The following is a 20,067-nucleotide window of genomic DNA, read 5'->3' on the forward strand; positions in this document are numbered from 1 at the left end:
AAACAAACACAGCAGATGAGGCAGCATCAGAGGAGCAGGAGAATCAACGTTTCAGGCATGAGCCCTTCACGAGGCCTCATTCCCGATCAAGGACTCTTGCCCGAAATGTCGATTCTCCTGCTCCTCCGATGCTACCTGACTGGCAGTGCTTTTCCACACCAGGCTCTTCAAATCTGAACTCCAGCATCTGCAGTCCTCACTTTCTCCTCCTTTACAGGGAGGATACCCTATAATGGTAACCATAAAGCTATGGACAAACATTAAGATTTGTTTAACAGTAAATAAAATTGGCTAACCGATAAATAACCCACTAAATGTCAAAGAACATTATCCAAGGTCACTTCTACATACCTTAAAAAATCATGCTAATCCGTTGACTATAAAAAGTGACTTTTTGGGTAATTTTGTTTTTGTTTTTAAGTGAAGCTATTGATCTAAGCAATACACCAAAATGATGCCCACCTCTCCCCTTGTGCCACCTCCCTTCCCCCTCCCCCCTCCATGTGAAGACCATGGTGGTCACTGCCACACAGCCCCTTTTTTTTTTAAAATAGCCTTCCATGTCCTCCAATGCGGTTTTGTACACCCTCACCATATACCTTGAGTTTCCAGTCATAACAATCCTTGCCTCTACTACTCAGTATCTCCCTGCCAAACCTTGACTTCTCCCATCTCTTCTGGGCATGATCCCTGCTGTACCTTCTTAATCTTTCAGGAAGGTTCAATCTCCAAGACAATATTGCCCTTTGACCTCTGGCTGATTTCAATAAACAACTCCTAGACTGTCACTCTCCAAATTGGACATGCCACCTTGAGCTCCAAGTTTACTGGTTGACACCAAACCCTCTGATCCTAGCCCCTCCACACCAAGAATTTCTGTAAGATTCCATGACACAAAGTATTAGATCTTAAAATTATCCCAACCTCAGACAAGATGTGCCCTTTCCTACTAAATTCCCTCTGCCAAGGTGTCAAATCTCTGACAGATCCACATCTGGATAGTTCACACCAAAGCCCTTTCAGTATCTAATTTCTTATCATAACTGACTGTCCCCACAAGCATCTCCTACCACACATTGGATTGGGAAGCTTTTCAAACTTCTCACCTTGATGCCTCCAACCCTACTCATTGTCCTCATGTTGAAGCCTATTCCACTCACTGATGCTCCTGACACCACCCTCATCGTTCTCCAATCCATTATTCACTGATTTCCCAGATTAGAGAGAGTGTGTTGCTGGAAAAGCACAGCAGGTCAGGCAGCATCTGGGGAGCAAGAGAATCAATGTTTTGGGCATAAGCCCTTCAGCAGGAACCCATAAAGCTATGAACAAACATTAAGATTTGGTTACCAAAGTAAACTTGACCAAATGAAAATTAACCCATTAAATGTCAAATGATAAATGGTTCATGATGAAGGGCTTATGCCTGAAACGTCAATTCTCCTGCTCCTTGGATGCTGGCTGACCGGCTGTGCTTTGCCAGCACTACACTCAACTCTGATTTCCAGCATCTGCAGTCCTCATTTTCTCTTAACTGATTTTCCCAATGCCACTCTTCGCCTTCCTTTGGATTGTTTACAAGTTGATGTGCAGGTAAGTGATGTACTGGTTTTCCTATATGAGCAAATAATTGTAATTGTACAGTCCAATCCTTGCTGCTACAGAGACCAGCACAGAAATAAATTTACTTAGCTTGATTTATAATAGGTAAATGTGCAACACCACATTATAATAAATAGCGTTAACTCACATTAGATCAGAGAAAATATCCTCTTATGTGGGAAATAAGGGTGCCATAATGTATTCCAAATCTTTTTTCTAGGATGCGACTAGGAACAACTTCTAAAAATAATAATCACATGATGTTTTGTGGAAGTTTAGAAGGCAGCACTAACGATCATGTGATAATTTATAGATCCAGAGTTATTTTCACACATGGCTAAAGGACAAAATTTTAGGCAACAATTATTGTTTATATTTCATTAACTGACTAAGTTTCTTGCTTGAAAATGAACATCCATCAGATAAAAATAAATCTGTTTCATTTTTTTCCTATATTATGTAAATTAGTAGTTGGGTTTGAATTTTAAAATATTTTCATGTAGGTTTTGATCTCTGTGCAAAAGGGAGTCAAATAATTAGCTTGTCTGTCTTTCTGCAACCATAATTTTTAAAATTGTAGGTGAGAACAATAAACACTTCCTGAAGTGTTTATTGTTTGATTGTAAGACTCTCAGAATGCAAAGACACTGAATATTAAAAAGGCATTAAGTTGCTTTCAGTTTAGAGGAATTACAACTTGATTTGTTTTTGCTTTGGGGAAAACCCCATAGAATGGAAAAGGTTCTGGTTGACAGTTCTGTGAAGAGGAGGTGCATCTTTTGCCTTGCTAGGATCTCAGTAATCAACATTGCAGCTTTTAATAACTGGGTGCTTACTGCCTCATGGGTTTGGTCCAAGAGATAGCTAAGAGGTGGCATGTACACTGAATGTTGGCATGCTTCTTGGAGCATGCACAGTGATGAGAGTTTGCTTATCAAGATACATGAAGGAAGTTTCTGTCCAGATTAGCTACAGTCTGATCTCATTACTTAAGCTGTTGAGTGACTCAAATTTTCTTGGCACTTATGATTTTGTTCCTGAAGAATTTTCAGTTCATTTCGAAGCCTCTTGATTTTATTTGCAAAACCTTGGACTTTTTGAATTCCACCATAAGTCTAGCTTTTGTTGGCCCAGCATATTTGTCCCTTCCATATCTTTAATGACTAACAAGCCTTCCCAAACAATTTTTTCCTTCATGTTTTCTAAGAACTCTGGATCTCTTTCACTAGCTGCTTCAGTGATTGCCCAATTTCCTCCATCTCCTAGTTCAGTTCTTTCACTGCAGCATCATTACTGACATTTATTTCAGAGGACTGCCTCCTGTGGCCAAGTTCACTATAAAGCTCCACAATTCATTGCCAATCTGACTTTTTCTCCAGCAATACGTTGAGCTCAATCCAACGTTTATGCCTGTGCCTGCTGAGCTTGATCTAGTTTTGTGAATTGTTCCAGATCTTCCCATAAAATGGTAATCATTTCATGGAATTGATGATACAGAGCTTGTAGCTTCCATTCTCTTTTTCAGCTCTTGAAATCAGTTTGAGCACTGAGCAGAGGTATCCTTTAAATCAGCTTTGAAATGGGATTCTTAAGTTTTGAGCTAATTGTCCAGTCTTTTCCTCTTGAGCTTCCATTTCGCACTCACCATGGAGAGTTGAGATCTTAGCATCAGTTATTCAGAAAAAAAGTGAAATGTTCCCTCTTATTGCATGATCAATTCTAAGAGTATCTCCCGAATACTCTGCAGTTTCTGAATGTTTTCTGATCACATGGATTGTGACTAGTAGGAGGTCACAGTATACTTGTATCCATGCAACTGCTGGTCCAGCAGTGTCTACAATATAGAACGGCTGATGTCCAGGCTGACTGTTCTCAACTCCCGTACTATTCATCTTCCATATAGAATCAGTGAATCATGTATTGAAAGCTTTACGTTCTTAAGTTTCAACAGGAGTAGAGTACTTTTTGTTTTAGTTGTCAGGTGAAGTAAATAGCCATGTGGGCAAGTGCCAATCTTAGTCAATAATGATTGTTTACCAATTCAGAGTTGAGATAATTAGAATTTTTGCAAACAATTCAAACACCACATTGAATTGCATGAAAAACACCACAGTATGAAACATGCTCACCACTGTTTGTCTTAACGTGTACAACCATTAGAGATCTGGTATATATGCACATACATACACACTTGTGGTCAGATACAAAAATTCTTTATCACAGCTGGAAGATACATGATGAGTGTGGTCTGTTTGATTCCATGCACGACTCTTCGGAGCTGCATCAGTCTATGCTGTGCTACACTGCTTTTGCAGATGGCCTTTTCTGCTGCATACCTTGTAAAATTGATTGAAAGCTGGGTATTTCCCTGGTGGCATGCAGAAGACCACACCTTGCCCATATCTTGCTATGTTTGTGTTCCAAGGGTGAAGATAATCAGAGTTTCTACTCAGGACCTATATGCTTCAACCACCTGTGTAGAAGAACCTTTATCCAGACAACGTAAAACCAAAAAGCTCCAAAATCCAAAGATTTTTTGTGAATTTTTTTTTCTCTTTGACAAAGATTGCTTGGTGAGCAAACAGTTAACCAAGTCGACACCCACTCGATGTGTGTCACTGAGATGTGACGGGGGGCATGGCAAAGCATCGACAGACCTGAGGTTTCTCTGAACACTCCCATATCGACACCCACTCGATGTGGGACACTCAGATGTGACCTGGAAGGACATGGCCAAACACATTCTTAGGAGAAGTCTGCTTCTCCAGTAAGATTTTTAAAAATTTCACCATTAAACTGTCACTATTCTGAAAACGGAAAAGTTCTGAATTCCGAAAAACAGCTGGTCCGGAGCACTTCGGATAAAAGGATCTTCTACATGTACTTGCATCCATCCTCCAGTAGCTCTTTGGATTATAAATCATTGCCTCACAAATATTCTGGAAAATCTCCATGAGGGTAGATACACCAAACTCAAATGATTCTGCTTCTTAGCTCCACATCTGGAAAAAAAATTTACACAATGAGCCCTTTTCTCCAAATCGGTTTGCAAAATGATCTATGGATTCTGTAGGCTTCTATTTAAATAACTCTGGTCAGCTTGTAATTATGACTAATCTGACTCAATTGTTCTTCTAATGTGGCTAATACCTTTTGGCATTTTTCAGCTCTTTTACCCTGATGTTTTAAGTGTGTGTAGAACTTTTGTTCCCACTTGCAAAGCAAATCTTAATGGCTTGATTAGAAACCAAACCTCTAAAGCCTGTTTAAACATATTAAATTCTGCTCAAGATCTGCTGCATGCAGATTTAAACTAGGGAACTAAGAGTATTTGACAATATGCCTTTGACCATTCCTTGCTTACTATCAATCCAAAACACAACCTAATCCTTTGCCAATCTCAACTGTGTTAAACTAATCTCTTGATAAGTACTTTTCTACTTACCAGTAATCTGTTTTCAATATTCTCCAATGCTGTATCAAACAAAGACAACAAGGATTGCCTTGTGTACTTAAGCACGATTCAAAACTGTCAATCATATTCTATCTGCAAGTTAGCTTGCTTGCTGGCAATTCAAGCATTATAGACATCAGTATAATGCTTTCCATTAATGTTCACCACATCATAACAATGTTAGCCTAATAAATGAATCACTCGTCAAGGATTGATTAAATCGGTGTTCATTTATTTAAGACAACAAAACACATTACAAGTTATGAAGCAGAGACTATAGCACCAATGATTTATGTGTGTGCAGTTTGCAAACCCACATCAGGCTCGCTGCTAGGAAGAGTCACAGCATTGTATCCACACAACACGGACCCCTTAAAAGATAAACTCTAAAATATAAGGGATACATTCAACATGTGAGAATGGTGTTCTAAATAGAGGAAACCTTTACACAGAAACAAATCTACAGCAACATACAAGTATGAGCTGAATAATACATAGTTTAATGAAATAAAGGTGGTCACAGTTCACAAATGATAAATGGTCACAGGCATTGGCTGATGGCACTTCTCAGTTGAGCAATGCTTTATTTGCTGCATACAGCATTCATTTATTTATTATCTGATGAAAAATGTCAAAGCTTCCAACTGCCTTTACCAATGAGAAATTTACATAGGTGCTTCTCCTGTTGCACCTGGAATTGTAAGTTTTCACTGAAAGCTAGCTTGTAAGTGTAATAAGTAAACCTGAGAAGCAGATGTCATTTAAGCCATTATCGCCAAGGGATTTGCACACAGGAGCAATGATACAGGAGAAGTAGGCTATTGAGTCCATCAAGCCTGTGCTGCCATTCAATGACCATACCTGATCTAATATTCCTCATTTTCACTTTCCTGCCTTTTCCTCAGTTTGATTCACTGAATGATTAAACGTCTGTCGACCTCAGCCTTGAATATACTTAGTGACCAAGCCTCAATGCCCACAACCCTCAGAAGAATCCTCAAATCTGTCTTAAATGTGTGACCAGTTATTGTGAGATTTTGCCCTTTGGGGCTAGACACTCAAGGGGAAACAGCCTTTCTGCTTCTTCCCTATCAAGTCCCTAACAATCTTGTACATGTCAATTAGGTCCCCTCTCATTCTTCTATATGGCAATACGTACAAGTTTCTCTCTTCCCCCTTCCCTCCCCCAAATAGAAAATCCCCTTCAATTGCATCAAACACTGATAAGGTTGCATCTGGAGCATAGAGACCAGAACTGCACACACATGGTCTAAAAGGAAGTAAATAATTGTGACAAAGGATGTGGATTGGAGGTTCACCAAACTGACTCCTGAAAAATGGTAAAATGGAGGAAACTGGGCCTATATTCTCCAGAGTTTGGAAGAATAAGAGGCAATCTCTTAGAAAGATGCAAAATTCTGATAGGCACTGACAGTAAATGCAAGAAAGGGGTTTTCCCTAGCTGAGGGGATCTCAAACCAGGGGACACAGCCTCAGAATAAAAAAAGTCAAACCATTTAAGAGTAGGAGATGAGGAATGTCTTCATTCAGAAGGGGTTGAATATTTGGCACGCTACCCCCAAGGGCTGAGGATGTTTAGTCATTAAGTCGAAAATACAGATTGGTAGATTTCTGGTTACTAATATAAATCAACAGATGTTTCCATGTTATTCCCATATGATAATGGAAGTGGAAGATGAGCAATGACCTTCAAATGGTAGATCAGGCTCAAAATGGCTGGATGGCCTACTCCTAAAGTTGCTATCTTTTCACACAGTGCTGAAACACGTTCTTGAGGAAGTTACAAGTGCAAACTTAACCTTCAAAAGTTAAGGTTAGAAACTACTAGAACCTTGAAAGCTTTTATTACTTGTGAAAAATTAAAATCAGTCTACAGTACTGTAATTGTATTAAGATGAACAGCCAATTATTCACAGTTAACTATTATTGCACAAATAAAAACTAAATTTGTTTGGTTTTCGATTTAAATTGTCACCCAATCAGGTGTTGAACATTAAAGCAGTTAGATGTCGATTTTGTGATGAATCTGTATTAGATTCAGTTAAATCATTAATAATGTGTCTAACAGATTTTGTTTTTTAAATTGTGCATCCTAAGATCTTAGCTCAGATTTAATAGTACCTAGCCAATGTTTAGCCTCACTTATGCTGATGAAAGTATGGATGGATTTTTAAAATAGCATTTATTCATATGCAACTCAAGAGGTGGACTTTGTCAGTGAAACCCAATGTAAGTCCAAACACATCTCATCCAAACATCCATCTATACACATAGATCAGTAAATTAAAAATTGTCATAAGACAGCCTTTACAATATTCTCAATCTTTTGAAGGATATTTAATTTTTTCCTCAGTCAAAATAAGTATTTTTCAACTTGTTTACAATCACTTTTAAGATACAAAATGTGAGTAGGTTTATCATAAGCTTTGATGCATCATTTGGTTGATAACATTTTACATTAATAAATCAGAATACTACCAAAACAATTCTCACAGATTTTGTTCATTGAATAATATGCTTAAATTGCACATATGATGTCACAAGGAACACTATAAAATGTATGATACCAATTCATATAGGCAAATTTATGTCAGATGGCCAACGCAAGAGGTAGATTTTAAGAAGAAACAGGAGATAGAAAAATAGGGATGGAGAGGAGTTGGGAGGAAACGTCTAAGCTGGTGGTCTAGGCGACTGGTGACACAGTCCCAAGTTAGAGAAGTACAGATGTCATAAAAAAGGACTTGGGGTATGGGAGAAATTACACAGATATTTAGTGAGAGGCAAGGCCCTGGAGGGATTTCAAAACAAGAAATTTAAAAGCAAGGATATTTATCTGTACTTTTCAGCATTGCCTCCCAATTAGAGAAACATTAACAGTGTGAGATGAGACAGAAGGAGCAAAGATTTGGACGGCCTTTGTTTCGAGTGTGAAAGTGGGAGCCAGGAGAACATAGAAAGTAATCAAGTCTAAAAGGAACAAAAGGAATGAGTGGAGATTTCAGCAGATGATGTGAGGCAGAGGAAAAAGGAGAGCTGTTTTCCAAAAGATGAAACAAGGATAGTTTACATTCCCATCTTTGGAGGAGAGATATACACAATAATGAGAGCAGTTCTTTAGACAGACCTCAAAAGGCATCAACATTTGCCTCCAACTCATTGAAAAACACATTGGGATCAACAGATGTCAGTGACAGTTTAAGAAGAAAACTCAAAAATGGTTGAATGTTTCAAGAAATAATAGATACCTATTTAGGACGACTTGCATTGTTTGGAGAACCTTATCCTTACCAAACAGTGTGTATATGATCAAATAAATAAAAACAAGCCCTACGTACAAATCAAATATCCACGGTATCCAATAATGTGCCATGGTTTTGGTGCCTCAGACATTTACTGGTGGGTGGGAATGGGATGTACAATAATTACACTGCATTTTTTTCTTGCAGTACAATGGTTACCAGAATGAATGAAGCACTGCCATCAGCAATCTCCATCTCTGTGGATAATACTAAAAAAAAATGAACATATCCAGTGATATTATTAGCTCTTCAGGTTCTCATCTACCTTGTTTCAGTTGCTCCGACTCAATGGGCACCAAACACTGGACCATATGCTCCTGCTGAAGTAAGACTACTAAAAATGTATAAAGCTTGTTTACCTACCATATCTAATAAGTGAATGATTGGCTGATGAAGGAACAACATATAAACAGGGAACCAAACACTTATTTACATTTGTTATATTTTTGACTCATCCACTTGGGCTTTCAAGTCTGTTATGTGAAATGGTTCCAGACATAGTTCACTCATTCCTTAAATAAGTGCCCTAGCCCCAACTGAAAACAGGTGAAATGGGTGTGTACTTAAACTCTTACAAGTTGGGTCAGAGTCAAAGGAACAGCTACCCTAACACAACTAGAAACAATAGGCAAACTCTTCACTGGCTGGAGTCTTAACTGCCACACAAAAAGATAGTTGTGGTCATTGGAGCTCAATCATCTCAGTTCCAAGGCATCTCTGCAGGAGTTCCTCGGGGTATTGTCCTCGGCCAAACCACCAGCAATTGCTTCATTGACCTTCCTTTCACCATACAGTCAGAAATGGAGATTTGTTCAGAAGAACTAAGGGTAGCTGTTCAGCGTGTCAATGGATCAGTGTAAATAAAGGTGATAACAACTGTTCACTTGTGGGATGTTTGACAGTACTTCCTTTTGACCCAGAGGGCTAGAAGCTGCACATATTTTACTGTTGGATAGCTGAATTTCTGGTTTATATTGTAGACTTAAAAAATCTCATGCTCAGTAGAAAAATAATTTGTAATTTAATAAGCTGAGTGGAATATGCACATAATAGAACAATCCTGATACGTTTTCATATAAAACACACTAAGCAGATTTGAATTTATGAAGCTCAGCTCCCTAAATCTTGACCGTTCTGGAATGCAAATGTCTCATTACTCTTACAAGCTAGGAAAGCACAAAAAGGCTGAAACTGTGATAGTAAGAAAGTTGGAAGATGTGTGTGAGTGAGAGCAACAGAAGCTGGTGGAAAGGTCAACTCTTGTGATCTGATTAGAGGGTACAGTTGCTGGTCATGGATTGAAATGTTTGTGCGCTGCTCCCTGGAGCTGGAGATCCAGGATTGTTATGAATTTACTTTGCATTTTGGGAATCTAAGGTAATTTTTTAAAAGCCATTTTGTAGGACAATGATACGGGCATGTTAGCTGAGCGAGGTTACCTCATGACCTTCTCCACATAATTTAGACTGGTCTCTCCTTATGACGTACTGTTAAAAGGGAGCTTATCCAGCTAAAGGCATTTGGCCAAGCTTGATCAGGATTTCCCACTTTGATGTGCATGTAGTTTTATTAGTCAAGCATACTTAGACCTGTCAATTAGTTTCTCTTCCTCTACAAACTTTTGCCATTTTATTGCTGCTTATCTGATTAAGGGCCTGTGGTGTTTTTTGTAATCTCAGTACCAATTTCTGTGTAAAGACAGTTCGTTCTCAGCAATAAGAGGAGTAGCCTGAGAGCGCTCTTAGGGGCAATCTGTGAATGGTTTTAAAACCTTAGCTCAAGCCTGGCATGTAGGTTTCTATGCTATATTGTAACATCGATACCATTGGTAATAACTTAAACTAAACTGTCTAGAAGAGTTTTATATTCCAGACTACCAGAGAGTATGATCTCTGGACCAAGAGCAGCTGACCAGAGCTGTATCCAATAGGTACTTTAACATTACCATGACCAGAAACTCAAACGTAGCCAATGTATTAAAATGATGGGCCACAAGAGCACGTCAGAGGCTAGGAATACTGCAGAGAACACCACCTCTTAGCTCCCCAAAGCCTATCCACTAAATAGAAGGCAAAAAAAAAAGTCCACTGTGTGATGGAATACTCTCCATTTGCCTGGATAAGTGCGGCTCCAACAACACTACATAAAGTTTGACACTATCCATGACAAAGTAGCCCACTTGATTGGCATCATATTCATAAGCATCCACTCCCTCCACCATCACTCAGGTGTGTACTATTTAGAAGATACATTGCAGAATATCAAAAGATCCTTTAACTCACCTCCATATTTCCATCTAGAAGGACAAGAGCAACAGAAACATAAGACTACATGTGTAAGATCCCCTGCAAGCCGATCCCCATTGTTGGATAAGGCTTAAAGATAACAGGAACTGACAAGAGGCTTAACAATGGACTGTTAAGTGAATGGAATTACATTGAGTCAGTCAGGTCTGCCAAGAGAGTTAAAACTGCAGGAAAGTTAGCTGTCTCTACCAAGACATACATTTGGACAAAATATTCAGGATTGCTCATGTGTACGGATAAATCCAAATACGAGATGCATTTGGAAAACTATACAGGATAAGTCACATGCACGCATAATTCCAATTAAAGGCACACACCTGTACAAAAAGAAATAAATTGGGGGTGTGGTGAAGATGTCAAGCAGAGTTTTAGTCTCACCAGCTGCAAAAAAAAACTTTCCTGGGTAATAACGTTTGGGTAGTGAAAAACAATAGGTAACAGGGTGGTGAAAAACAATGATTGAGTTATCTCTAATAGTTTTTTTAAAAGTGTATTATTTGTTTAAGTATTTAATACATGAATTGTGGTTTTATAGAGCTCTAAATGTCTCCACTGTATCTTCATCTATGTATTATATTGTTGTCTCAGAGACAGACAACACCATCCTGATTTGGAAATATATGGCTATTCATTTACTGTCACTGGGTAAAAATTCTGGAATTCCGTCTCTAAAAGCATCATGGGTCAACCTTCTGCACATGGACTGCAGTAGTTCAAGATGCCACCCTCTCCAGGGCAATAAATGCTAACCAGCCAGGAATGCCCACATCCCACAACTCAATAAATAAAATAAAATGGAAGGACTATTCTCCCTGGGTTACAGTAAAGTGAACAGGTAAGATCTTTAGGATCAACATAGAGTACAAAGATTACCTCCAACAATATCCTTTCGACATAAATGCAAACAGGTATTAACGCACCACTAATTGAATTGTTTTGAATTAAAGGAAATAAATACTTTAAAATAATAAAAATTGTAGATCACCAGTTACAGGAATTGTTCATTTAATATAGCGCTCTGTATTATAACTGGACATATCCCAAAAATAACCCTGAATGTTAAGGCATAGAAGTTTATAACTACAAGTAAATGGAAATATTTTGGACTTACAGAAGGTAGTGGTGGAGCCCCTGGTGGAGGCGGAGCAAGTGGAGGTGGTGGCGGAGGCGGCACTGGCATAACTACCTGAAAAACAATGGAGGTTTATATTTTCAAGTGTGAAAGTTATTGTTTTATTATTATCAAGTATTTGCCTTAAATTGGAGTTGTTTTCTCTTTTCTTAATACCCCAAAATGACTGCCCCCCACGGAGCATCCTGCACCTTGCCTTTCACCAACATAGCTCGGAGATCAACTGCTATCAGACGTGTAGCACTAACCACAAAGTGAGACTCCGTGATTTCCTTGTCCTTTATCCCCAGCAGTGCAGTGGATAGTGAGAACTTAGTTCAAGGGATCACAGACATGAATCTTTGCCTAATCATTTTGCAATACAACAGATCATGCTGCACCACATGCTAAATAATCTTACTTTTCTACATTTATTCTTTTAAACTAAAGGTCCCCTTTATTCTGAGGCAGGGTTGTACTTCAGAAATTAAATGGTTGTTAAAAAAATGTTAACAATATCCTGTTATCTCTAATGATCAGTTTTAACATGGTCTCAGTAAGGTGTTCAAATTTGAGCCAATGTAAAGCAAAATGAATTAACAATATAACATTGAGATCAGTCTCAATACAATGATACCTTAATATTATCTGTGTACATGAATCCTGTTTCTTCTCATATACAATCATGTACATGCTAATGTGACTATGAAAAAAAAATGACGAATGAGGCTCCCTGCTGGAAACTGGAGTGTAGACTTGTAATTACTCTTATTGTGCCTAAAATGATACAATAATGTACAAAGCATTAACACATTAGTCTGAAGTTTGTTATTTTACTGGAAGCATTGAACTATTCAAACTAAAATGGACTAATGGCGTGACTAAATGCAATGATAAATCAGAAATGGAAAGAAGGGAGAAACAAGAAAATCACAAAAGTTAACAGAAAAGTGGCATTGAGTGTAGGTGAAGGTGACAAGTTTGGTCCCGGAGGGGTTTAATCCTAGGATCTTAAAAGAAGTGGCAGCTGGAGAATTGTTGAGGCATTGGTTTTACTTTTCCAGAGGTCCATTAATTTGAGGACAGTCCCATTAAATCAAATAACAACGGTAACTCCTTTATTCAAAAATAAAAAGATAAAAGCAGGAAACCACAGGTCAATTAGGTTAACTTTTATCAGGGGGAAAATGTTCAAAGTTTACTAGTAAAGTTATAGCAGGACACTTGGCTAGGTTCAATTTAATCTACTGGAGTTCTTTAAGGTAATGCATGCTGTGGATGTAATATACTTAGATTTCCAGAAAGCATTTGATAAGTGCCCAAAAGGATATTGCAGAAAATAAAATCCCGTGGTATCAGGTACAGCATTTGGCCCAAATAAAAAGACTGGCTGAAAGTAAGCAGAGTGTAGAAAAGACATAATGAGCAATGTACCATAGGGGCAGGTGTCTGGGCATCAGCTGTTTCCAATTCATAGAATAAAATCAAATCAAGGCTAGAAGGTTGGTCACCAAATTTGCTGTCAGCACAAAGACAGGAGGAAAGGGAGGTTGTGGTGAAATGCACACAACAGGATTTTTAAAAAAAAGTGTTAATAGACTAAAGACGGAGTGGGCAGAGATGTGGCAAAAAGAATAAAAAGTGTGAGAATGTCCAATTTAGCAGAGAAACATAGAAAGGAAGCACAATATCTAAATGAGGAGAGATTGCAAAGCTCTGAGGTGCACAGGGATCTAGCAGTCTTCATACATGAATTACAAAAAAAGGTTAGTATAGCGGTACAAGTAATTAGGAAAACTAATGGAATGCTGCTATTTATTGCAGGGGGAAACTGAACAAAACAGTATGGAGTTTATATTTCAGTTACACGTGGCATCGCTGAGTCTATATCTAGAATACTGTGCACAGTATTGCTCACCTTGTTTAAAGGGAAGGCTATAAATACTTTTAAAAAACACACAACACCAGGTTATAGCCCATCAGGTGTATTTGGAAGCACTAGCTTTCACAGCACTGCTCCTTCATCAAGTGGTTATCCTCCAAAATCATGTAAGTACACTGTGTGCATTTCATACATGGTTTACCAGACTAATACCTCAAAATGGGCAGGTTGTCTATTAGACAGGCTAGACTTCTAGCTAAAGTTTAGGAAAGTAAAAAGCAAATTGATTCAAATGTATGAAATCTTGAGGGGCCTTGATAGTGGAGACGTGGAGAGGATGCTTCCTCTTTACAGGAGAATCTAACACTAGGGGTCCCTTTTTAAAAATAAAGGCTCTCCCATTTATTATAGAGGTCAGAAAATCCCCACCCCCCAAATGAGGGCTGAGATTTTTTTGGAACTCAGCATGAATAGATGGTGGAAGCAGAATTCTTGAAGATTTTAAGACAAAACGATATAGGTTTCTTATAATGCAAGGGGATTAAAAGGTTGTTGGAATAGGTGAGAATATTAGAGGTCACATCAGATCAGCCATGATCTTCTAGCCTGGTGCAACAGGCATGACCTACTCCTGCTACTGATTTGTGCGTTAAAATAAAATTGAACGTTCACACAGTAAAGTTTATTTGCAGCCTATGGTGCTTTTTAATATGGAGAAAAATAAAACATACCGGACATGCTTCCAACTTGCACTGGATACCATTTAATAGTTATATATAGCTCAACGTCAGGAAAAAAAAAATCTGTTCTCATTATATAGTGTATAACTCCTCCAAAGATGGGAACATACATTATCCTGGTTTCTCCTTTTCCCCTGCCTCACCTTTCAGCCAAAAATTAACATGTGCCCCAAATTTGCTGAACAGGAAGATAGAGGTGGTTCATATAATGTCAAATGTAATAAAAACCTCTAACATCCAACATAACCTGCTTTTAATGCTTGCTGGCTAACAAATTGGCTATTCGAGACTGTTGTTGCTCATTATCACATAAAACATCGATACACTGGAGTCCCAAACCCTCCCAGAATGCCTCCTCCAGCAGCCCAGGCAATGAGCAAACTAAATTTCCCACCTCAGAACATGACTCCCTTCCCCCATTCCATTATTTGTGACTTCACTAGTTGTTGCTGTGGGAGTATCTGATGAGATAAAGTCACTTGACCAGCACCACAGACAGCTGCAACTGTGTGGAATGCAACCAAGAGAGTGGCTGGAGTGTCAGCAATTGTGAGGACTCAGCATTCAGATTTAACAAAGTTGGTTCTGGAATTTCTTATCCAACTTCAGTTCAGGGTGCCTCAAATTCTTGGAGCTTGTCACACAAAGTTTCTCAAAACCACAAGTAGAAATACTTTACCATGGCAAGCCTACCTTTATAATGCAACAGCATTCAGAAGTCACGTGATCAAATGTCACATAGTCAGTGGAGATGTGTCATAATACAGGCTAGTCAATTCTCCAGGAATGCTTCCAACCAGCATTTGTTTATTACCTTGAAGTGGTCAGCATTCCATTCCATTTTAAATATATTTACCACACTGAAGCAGCAATAAATGTGGGTGTGAGAATCTACCAAAAAAAAACCATCAAGTTGCAAATATATTTTGAAGCAGCAAAATTCAACATGCCTGACAAACTGGTATTGTGAAATGCAGCTGTTGGTTGGATTCTAGTTTTACACATACACTAGTTGTGGGGTCACACAGCGCAGCAACAGCTGCTTTCTCACAGTAATGTTTTGTTTTATCACCAATAATTCTGCCTCTAGGCAATTTACGTCATCTGTTACACCATTGCTAAATTACTCCTATGTTTTCTCATTACATGAATAAAATAGTTAAAGAGGGTTTTTTTCTTTGCTTGCTAATAATAACAACACAATTGCCATGCCCAAGATCTTTACACTAAATTGCTGCCACCTACATTTTGGTCAAGTATGTTTGAGTAGATTGACCATTTTAATATAAATAAAGCAACAGAAATAGTTTTCTTGCAGTTTGCATGGTTCTAATAGATGTAATTTTTGCTCAACATTGTAGGATTTACAGACATACCAAACATAAACAAATTCAAAATGTTGCAGCTGCGAACAGATCAGGCTTTAAAATTAAACATTACCAGAAAAAAAAAGTCTTTGTTATAAATTATTAAAAAATTCACAAAATCTGAGTCCAATAAATACCTTACATTAAAAAAAAAGTAGAGTAATGCTCTGACTACATGCTATGGTTGCAAATCCTTACTCAGAATCCAGCACTTGTACTGGGACAGAGAGGAAAGATATGAAAGAGAGAAGGCATAATTTAAATCAAGAGCAATGCTGATACTGAACTTTGGAATTTTTGATGCAGTTTCAGTTTCCAGAGCTAAGCAGAATGCCAATCACTACTCAAAATTCAAGAGGAAAAAAAACGTTACCAACTACAACATCCTTGAGATGAGAAATTGGTTTGCAGTTTGAAGAGGTGATGTACTGAGAAGCAAAAAAAAGGGGACTAAAAATGTAGATGTGGTATAATGGTGATTCATGCAAGATGTGCTGATCACATGACTCTGACATTGTTAAGATAGAGACACCAGTCCAGAATGAGCATGCCATGCAAGAGGTCAAAAGGCTACTCTAAACAGCGACATTTGACACCCGAAGTATAGTACATCAGGAATTGAACAGCATGGTTTAGAGATACGCAAGCAAGCGACCTCAGGGAACGTATGAAAATACACTTATATCCTCCTGATGGTATCTGAACATTTAGGTAGCAATACTGACATCATGCATGGTGGCATCCAAGGAAGGAAGCTCTAGAACCAGTATCTGAATTTAAAAACCACAATCCAAAAGTAGCGGGGGGGAGGGGACAAGCTGGATGTTTAAAAAGGAAATTGAAGGGGTAGTTGGAACAAGAGAAGTCAAGAAAGACAACTGTATCAAGGAGGCAGAAAACTGGAAAAGGCATCATGCTGTAAAGTTGAGTGAAATAAGGGTTGAGGGGAAGGGTGAGAGCAGTAACAAATTAAAAATTCTATATATGAATGCACGAAGCATTAGACACAAGGTGGATGAGCTTGAGGCTCTTTTGGAAATTGGCAGATACGATATTGTGGGGATAACTGAGACGTGGCTTCATGGGGACAGGGCCTGGGAAATGAATATTCAAGGCTACACGTGTTATCGTAAGGATAGACTGACGGGCAGAGGGGGTGGGGTGGCCTTGTTGGTAAGGGAGGATATTCAGTCCCTTGCGCGGGCGGACCTAGAGTCAGGGGATGTAGAGTCAGTGTGGATAGAGCTTCGAAACACTAAGGGTAAAAAGACCCTCATGGGAGTCATCTACAGGCCCCCAAACAGTAGTCTGGATGTTGGAGGTAAGTTGAATCAGGAGCTGAAATTGGCTTGTCGCAAAGATGTTACTACAGTTGTTATGGGGGATTTTAACATGCAGGTAGACTGGGTGAATCAGGATGGTATCGGGCCTCAAGAAAGAGACTTTGTGGAGTGCCTCAGAGATGGATTTTTAGAGCAGCTGGTGCTGGAGCCGACCAGGGATAAGGCGATTCTGGATCTGGTATTGTGTAACGAACCAGAATTGGTCAGTGACCTCGAAGTGAAGGAGCCATTGGGAAGTAGTGACCATAATACAATAAGCTTCAATCTGCAATTTGAGAGGGAGTGGGTACAATCTGAAGTGACAATATTTCAGTTGAATAAAGGGAAATATGGAGCTATGAGGGAGCAACTGGCCAAAGTTCAATGGTTTAATACCTTAACAGGGAAGACCGTGGAGGAACAATGGCGGATATTTCTGTGTATAATGCAGAAGATGCAGGATCAGTTCATTCCTAAAAGGAAGAAAGATCCCAGGAGGAGACATGGGCGGCCGTGGCTGACAAGGGAAGTAAAGAAACATATAAGGTTAAAAGAGAAAAAGTATAACTTAGCGAAGATAAGCGGGAAAACTGAGGACTGGGAAGCTTTTAAAGAACAACAGAGGATTAGTAAGAAGGAAATACGCAGAGAAAAAAATGAGGTACGAAGGTAAACTGGCCAAGAATATAAAGGAGGATAGTAAAAGCTTTTTTAGGTATGTCCAAGGCAAAAAAATGGTTAGGACAAAAATTGGGCCCTTGAAGACAGAAGCAGGGGAATATATTACTGGGAACGAAGAAATGGCAGAGGAATTAAATGGGTACTTCAGATCTGTGTTCACTGGGGAAGACACAAGCAATCTCCCTGAGGTAACAGTGGCTGAAGGACCTGAACTTAAGGGAATTTCTATTTGCCAGGATTTGGTGTTGGAGAGACTGTTAGGTCTGAAGGTTGATAAGTCTCCGGGACCTGATGGCCTGCATCCCAGGGTACTGAAGGAGGTGGCTCGGGAAATCGTGGATGCGCTGGTGATTATTTTCCAGAGTTCAATAGAATCGGGGTTGGTTCCTGAGGATTGGAGGGCGGCTAATGTTGTGCCACTTTTTAAGAAGGGTGGGCGGGAGAAAGCAGGAAATTATAGACCAGTTAGTCTGACCTCAGTGGTGGGAAAGATGCTGGAGTCTATTATAAAGGATGAAATTACGGCACATCTGGATAATAGTAACAGGATAGGACAGAGTCAGCATGGATTTATGAAGGGGAAATCATGCTTGACTAATCTTCTTGAATTTTTTGAGGATGTAACTCGGAAGATGGACGAGGGAGATCCAGTGGATGTACTGTACCTGGACTTTCAGAAAGCTTTTGATAAAGTCCCACACAAGAGGTTAGTGAGTAAAATTAGGGCGCACGGGATTGGGGGCAAAGTACTAGATTGGATAGAGAATTGGTTGGCTAATAGGAAACAAAGGGTAGTGATTAACGGCTCCATTTCGAAATGGCAGGCAGTGACCAGTGGGGTACCGCAGGGATCCGTGCTGGGACCGCAGCTTTTTACAATATATGTAAATGATATAGAAGATGGTATCAGCAATAACATTAGCAAATTTGCTGATGACACAAAGCTAGGTGGTAGGGTGAAATGTGATGAGGATGTTAGGGGATTACAGGGTGACCTGGACAAGTTAGGTGAGTGGGCAGATGCATGGCAGATGCAGTTTAATGTGGATAAATGTCTGGTTATCCACTTTGGTGGCAAGAACAGGAAGGCAGATTACTATCTCAATGGTATCAAATTAGGTAAAGGGGCTGTTCAGAGAGATCTGGGTGTTCTTGTCCACCAGTCAATGAAGGCAAGCATGCAGGTACAGCAGGTCGTGAAGAAGGCTAATAGCATGCTGGCCTTCATAACAAGAGGGATTGAGTATAGAAGCAAAGAGGTGCTTCTGCAGCTGTACAGGGCCCTGGTGAGACCACACCTGGAGTACTGTGTACAGTTCTGGTCTCCAAATTTGAGGAAAGACATTCTGGCTATTGAGGGAGTGCAGCGTAGGTTCACGAGGTCAATTCCTGGAATGGCAGGATTGCCTTACACGGAAAGACTGAAGCGACTGGGCTTGTATACCCTTGAGTTTAGAAGACTGAGAGGGGATCTGATTGAAACGTATAGGCTTATGAAAGGACTGGACACTCTGGCAGGAGGGAACATATTTCCGTTGATGGGGGAGTGCCGAACCAGAGGACACAACTTAAAAATACGGGGTAGACCATTTAGGACAGAGATGAGGAGAAACTACTTCACCCAGAGAGTGGTGGCTGTGTGGAATGCTCTGCCCCAGAGGGCAGTGGAGGCCCAGTCTCTGGATTCTTTTAAGAAAGAATTGGATAGAGCTCTTAAAGATAGTGGAGTCAAGGGGTATGGAGATAAGGCTGGAACAGGATACTGATTAGGAATGATCAGCCATGATCATATTGAATGGCGGTGCAGGCTCGAAGGGCAGAATGGCCTTCTCCTGCATCTATTGTCTATTGTCTATTGTCTAGGACACTGCTGAAAACAACTCTAAAATTATGGGAAATAATTGTAATATTTTTGAGTTAAGTAATTTGTGATTTGAAAACTTCCTTCCTTTCATTTACAACTGGCCTTTGACAAGGAATTCCAGATGGATCGAGTCAACAGCCTTGATCAGACCAGTGAAGGCCATAGGAGAGTAGTTATGTTGTGCCTAGAATGTGTGTTGGAGTTGCTGGGCAGTGATGATAATCTCTATAGTTCTTGCTTGGTCAGAAGCCATATTAATCTTTCAGAAAGGATTTCCTCAGACTAGGAGAAGGATTTGGGTGAGGATCTTCCCAGCAATGGAGAATAGCAAGATTCTTTGGTAACTCCCATGTCCTACTTGGTCTCCTATCTTGAGGGCTTCTTCAGAAGAAACCACTTGGAAGCTCCTATATTA

At 39.4% G+C, this 20,067-nt stretch overlaps 1 protein-coding gene across 7 annotated transcripts in view; it reads right to left on the bottom strand.

Moving 5' to 3' along the window:
* The window catches only part of LOC140480311 (WAS/WASL-interacting protein family member 3-like), a 102,502-nt gene that overhangs the window by 47,706 nt on the left and 34,729 nt on the right, over positions 1-20,067 (bottom strand). For 4 of the 7 annotated variants that reach the window (XM_072575026.1, XM_072575027.1, XM_072575029.1 and 1 more), the window contains one exon: positions 11,797-11,871. In XM_072575026.1, coding sequence (XP_072431127.1) covers positions 11,797-11,865 — 69 coding nt within the window. In that variant the 5' untranslated portion in view covers positions 11,866-11,871. Of the gene's footprint in view, positions 1-11,796; positions 11,872-12,433; positions 12,470-15,111; positions 15,310-20,067 lie in introns of those variants that run through there. The other 3 variants (XR_011961255.1, XM_072575025.1, XM_072575028.1) reach the window with 2 other exon arrangements.

This window comes from Chiloscyllium punctatum, chromosome 8 (assembly GCF_047496795.1).
Source record: "Chiloscyllium punctatum isolate Juve2018m chromosome 8, sChiPun1.3, whole genome shotgun sequence".
NCBI lineage: Eukaryota > Metazoa > Chordata > Chondrichthyes > Orectolobiformes > Hemiscylliidae > Chiloscyllium > Chiloscyllium punctatum.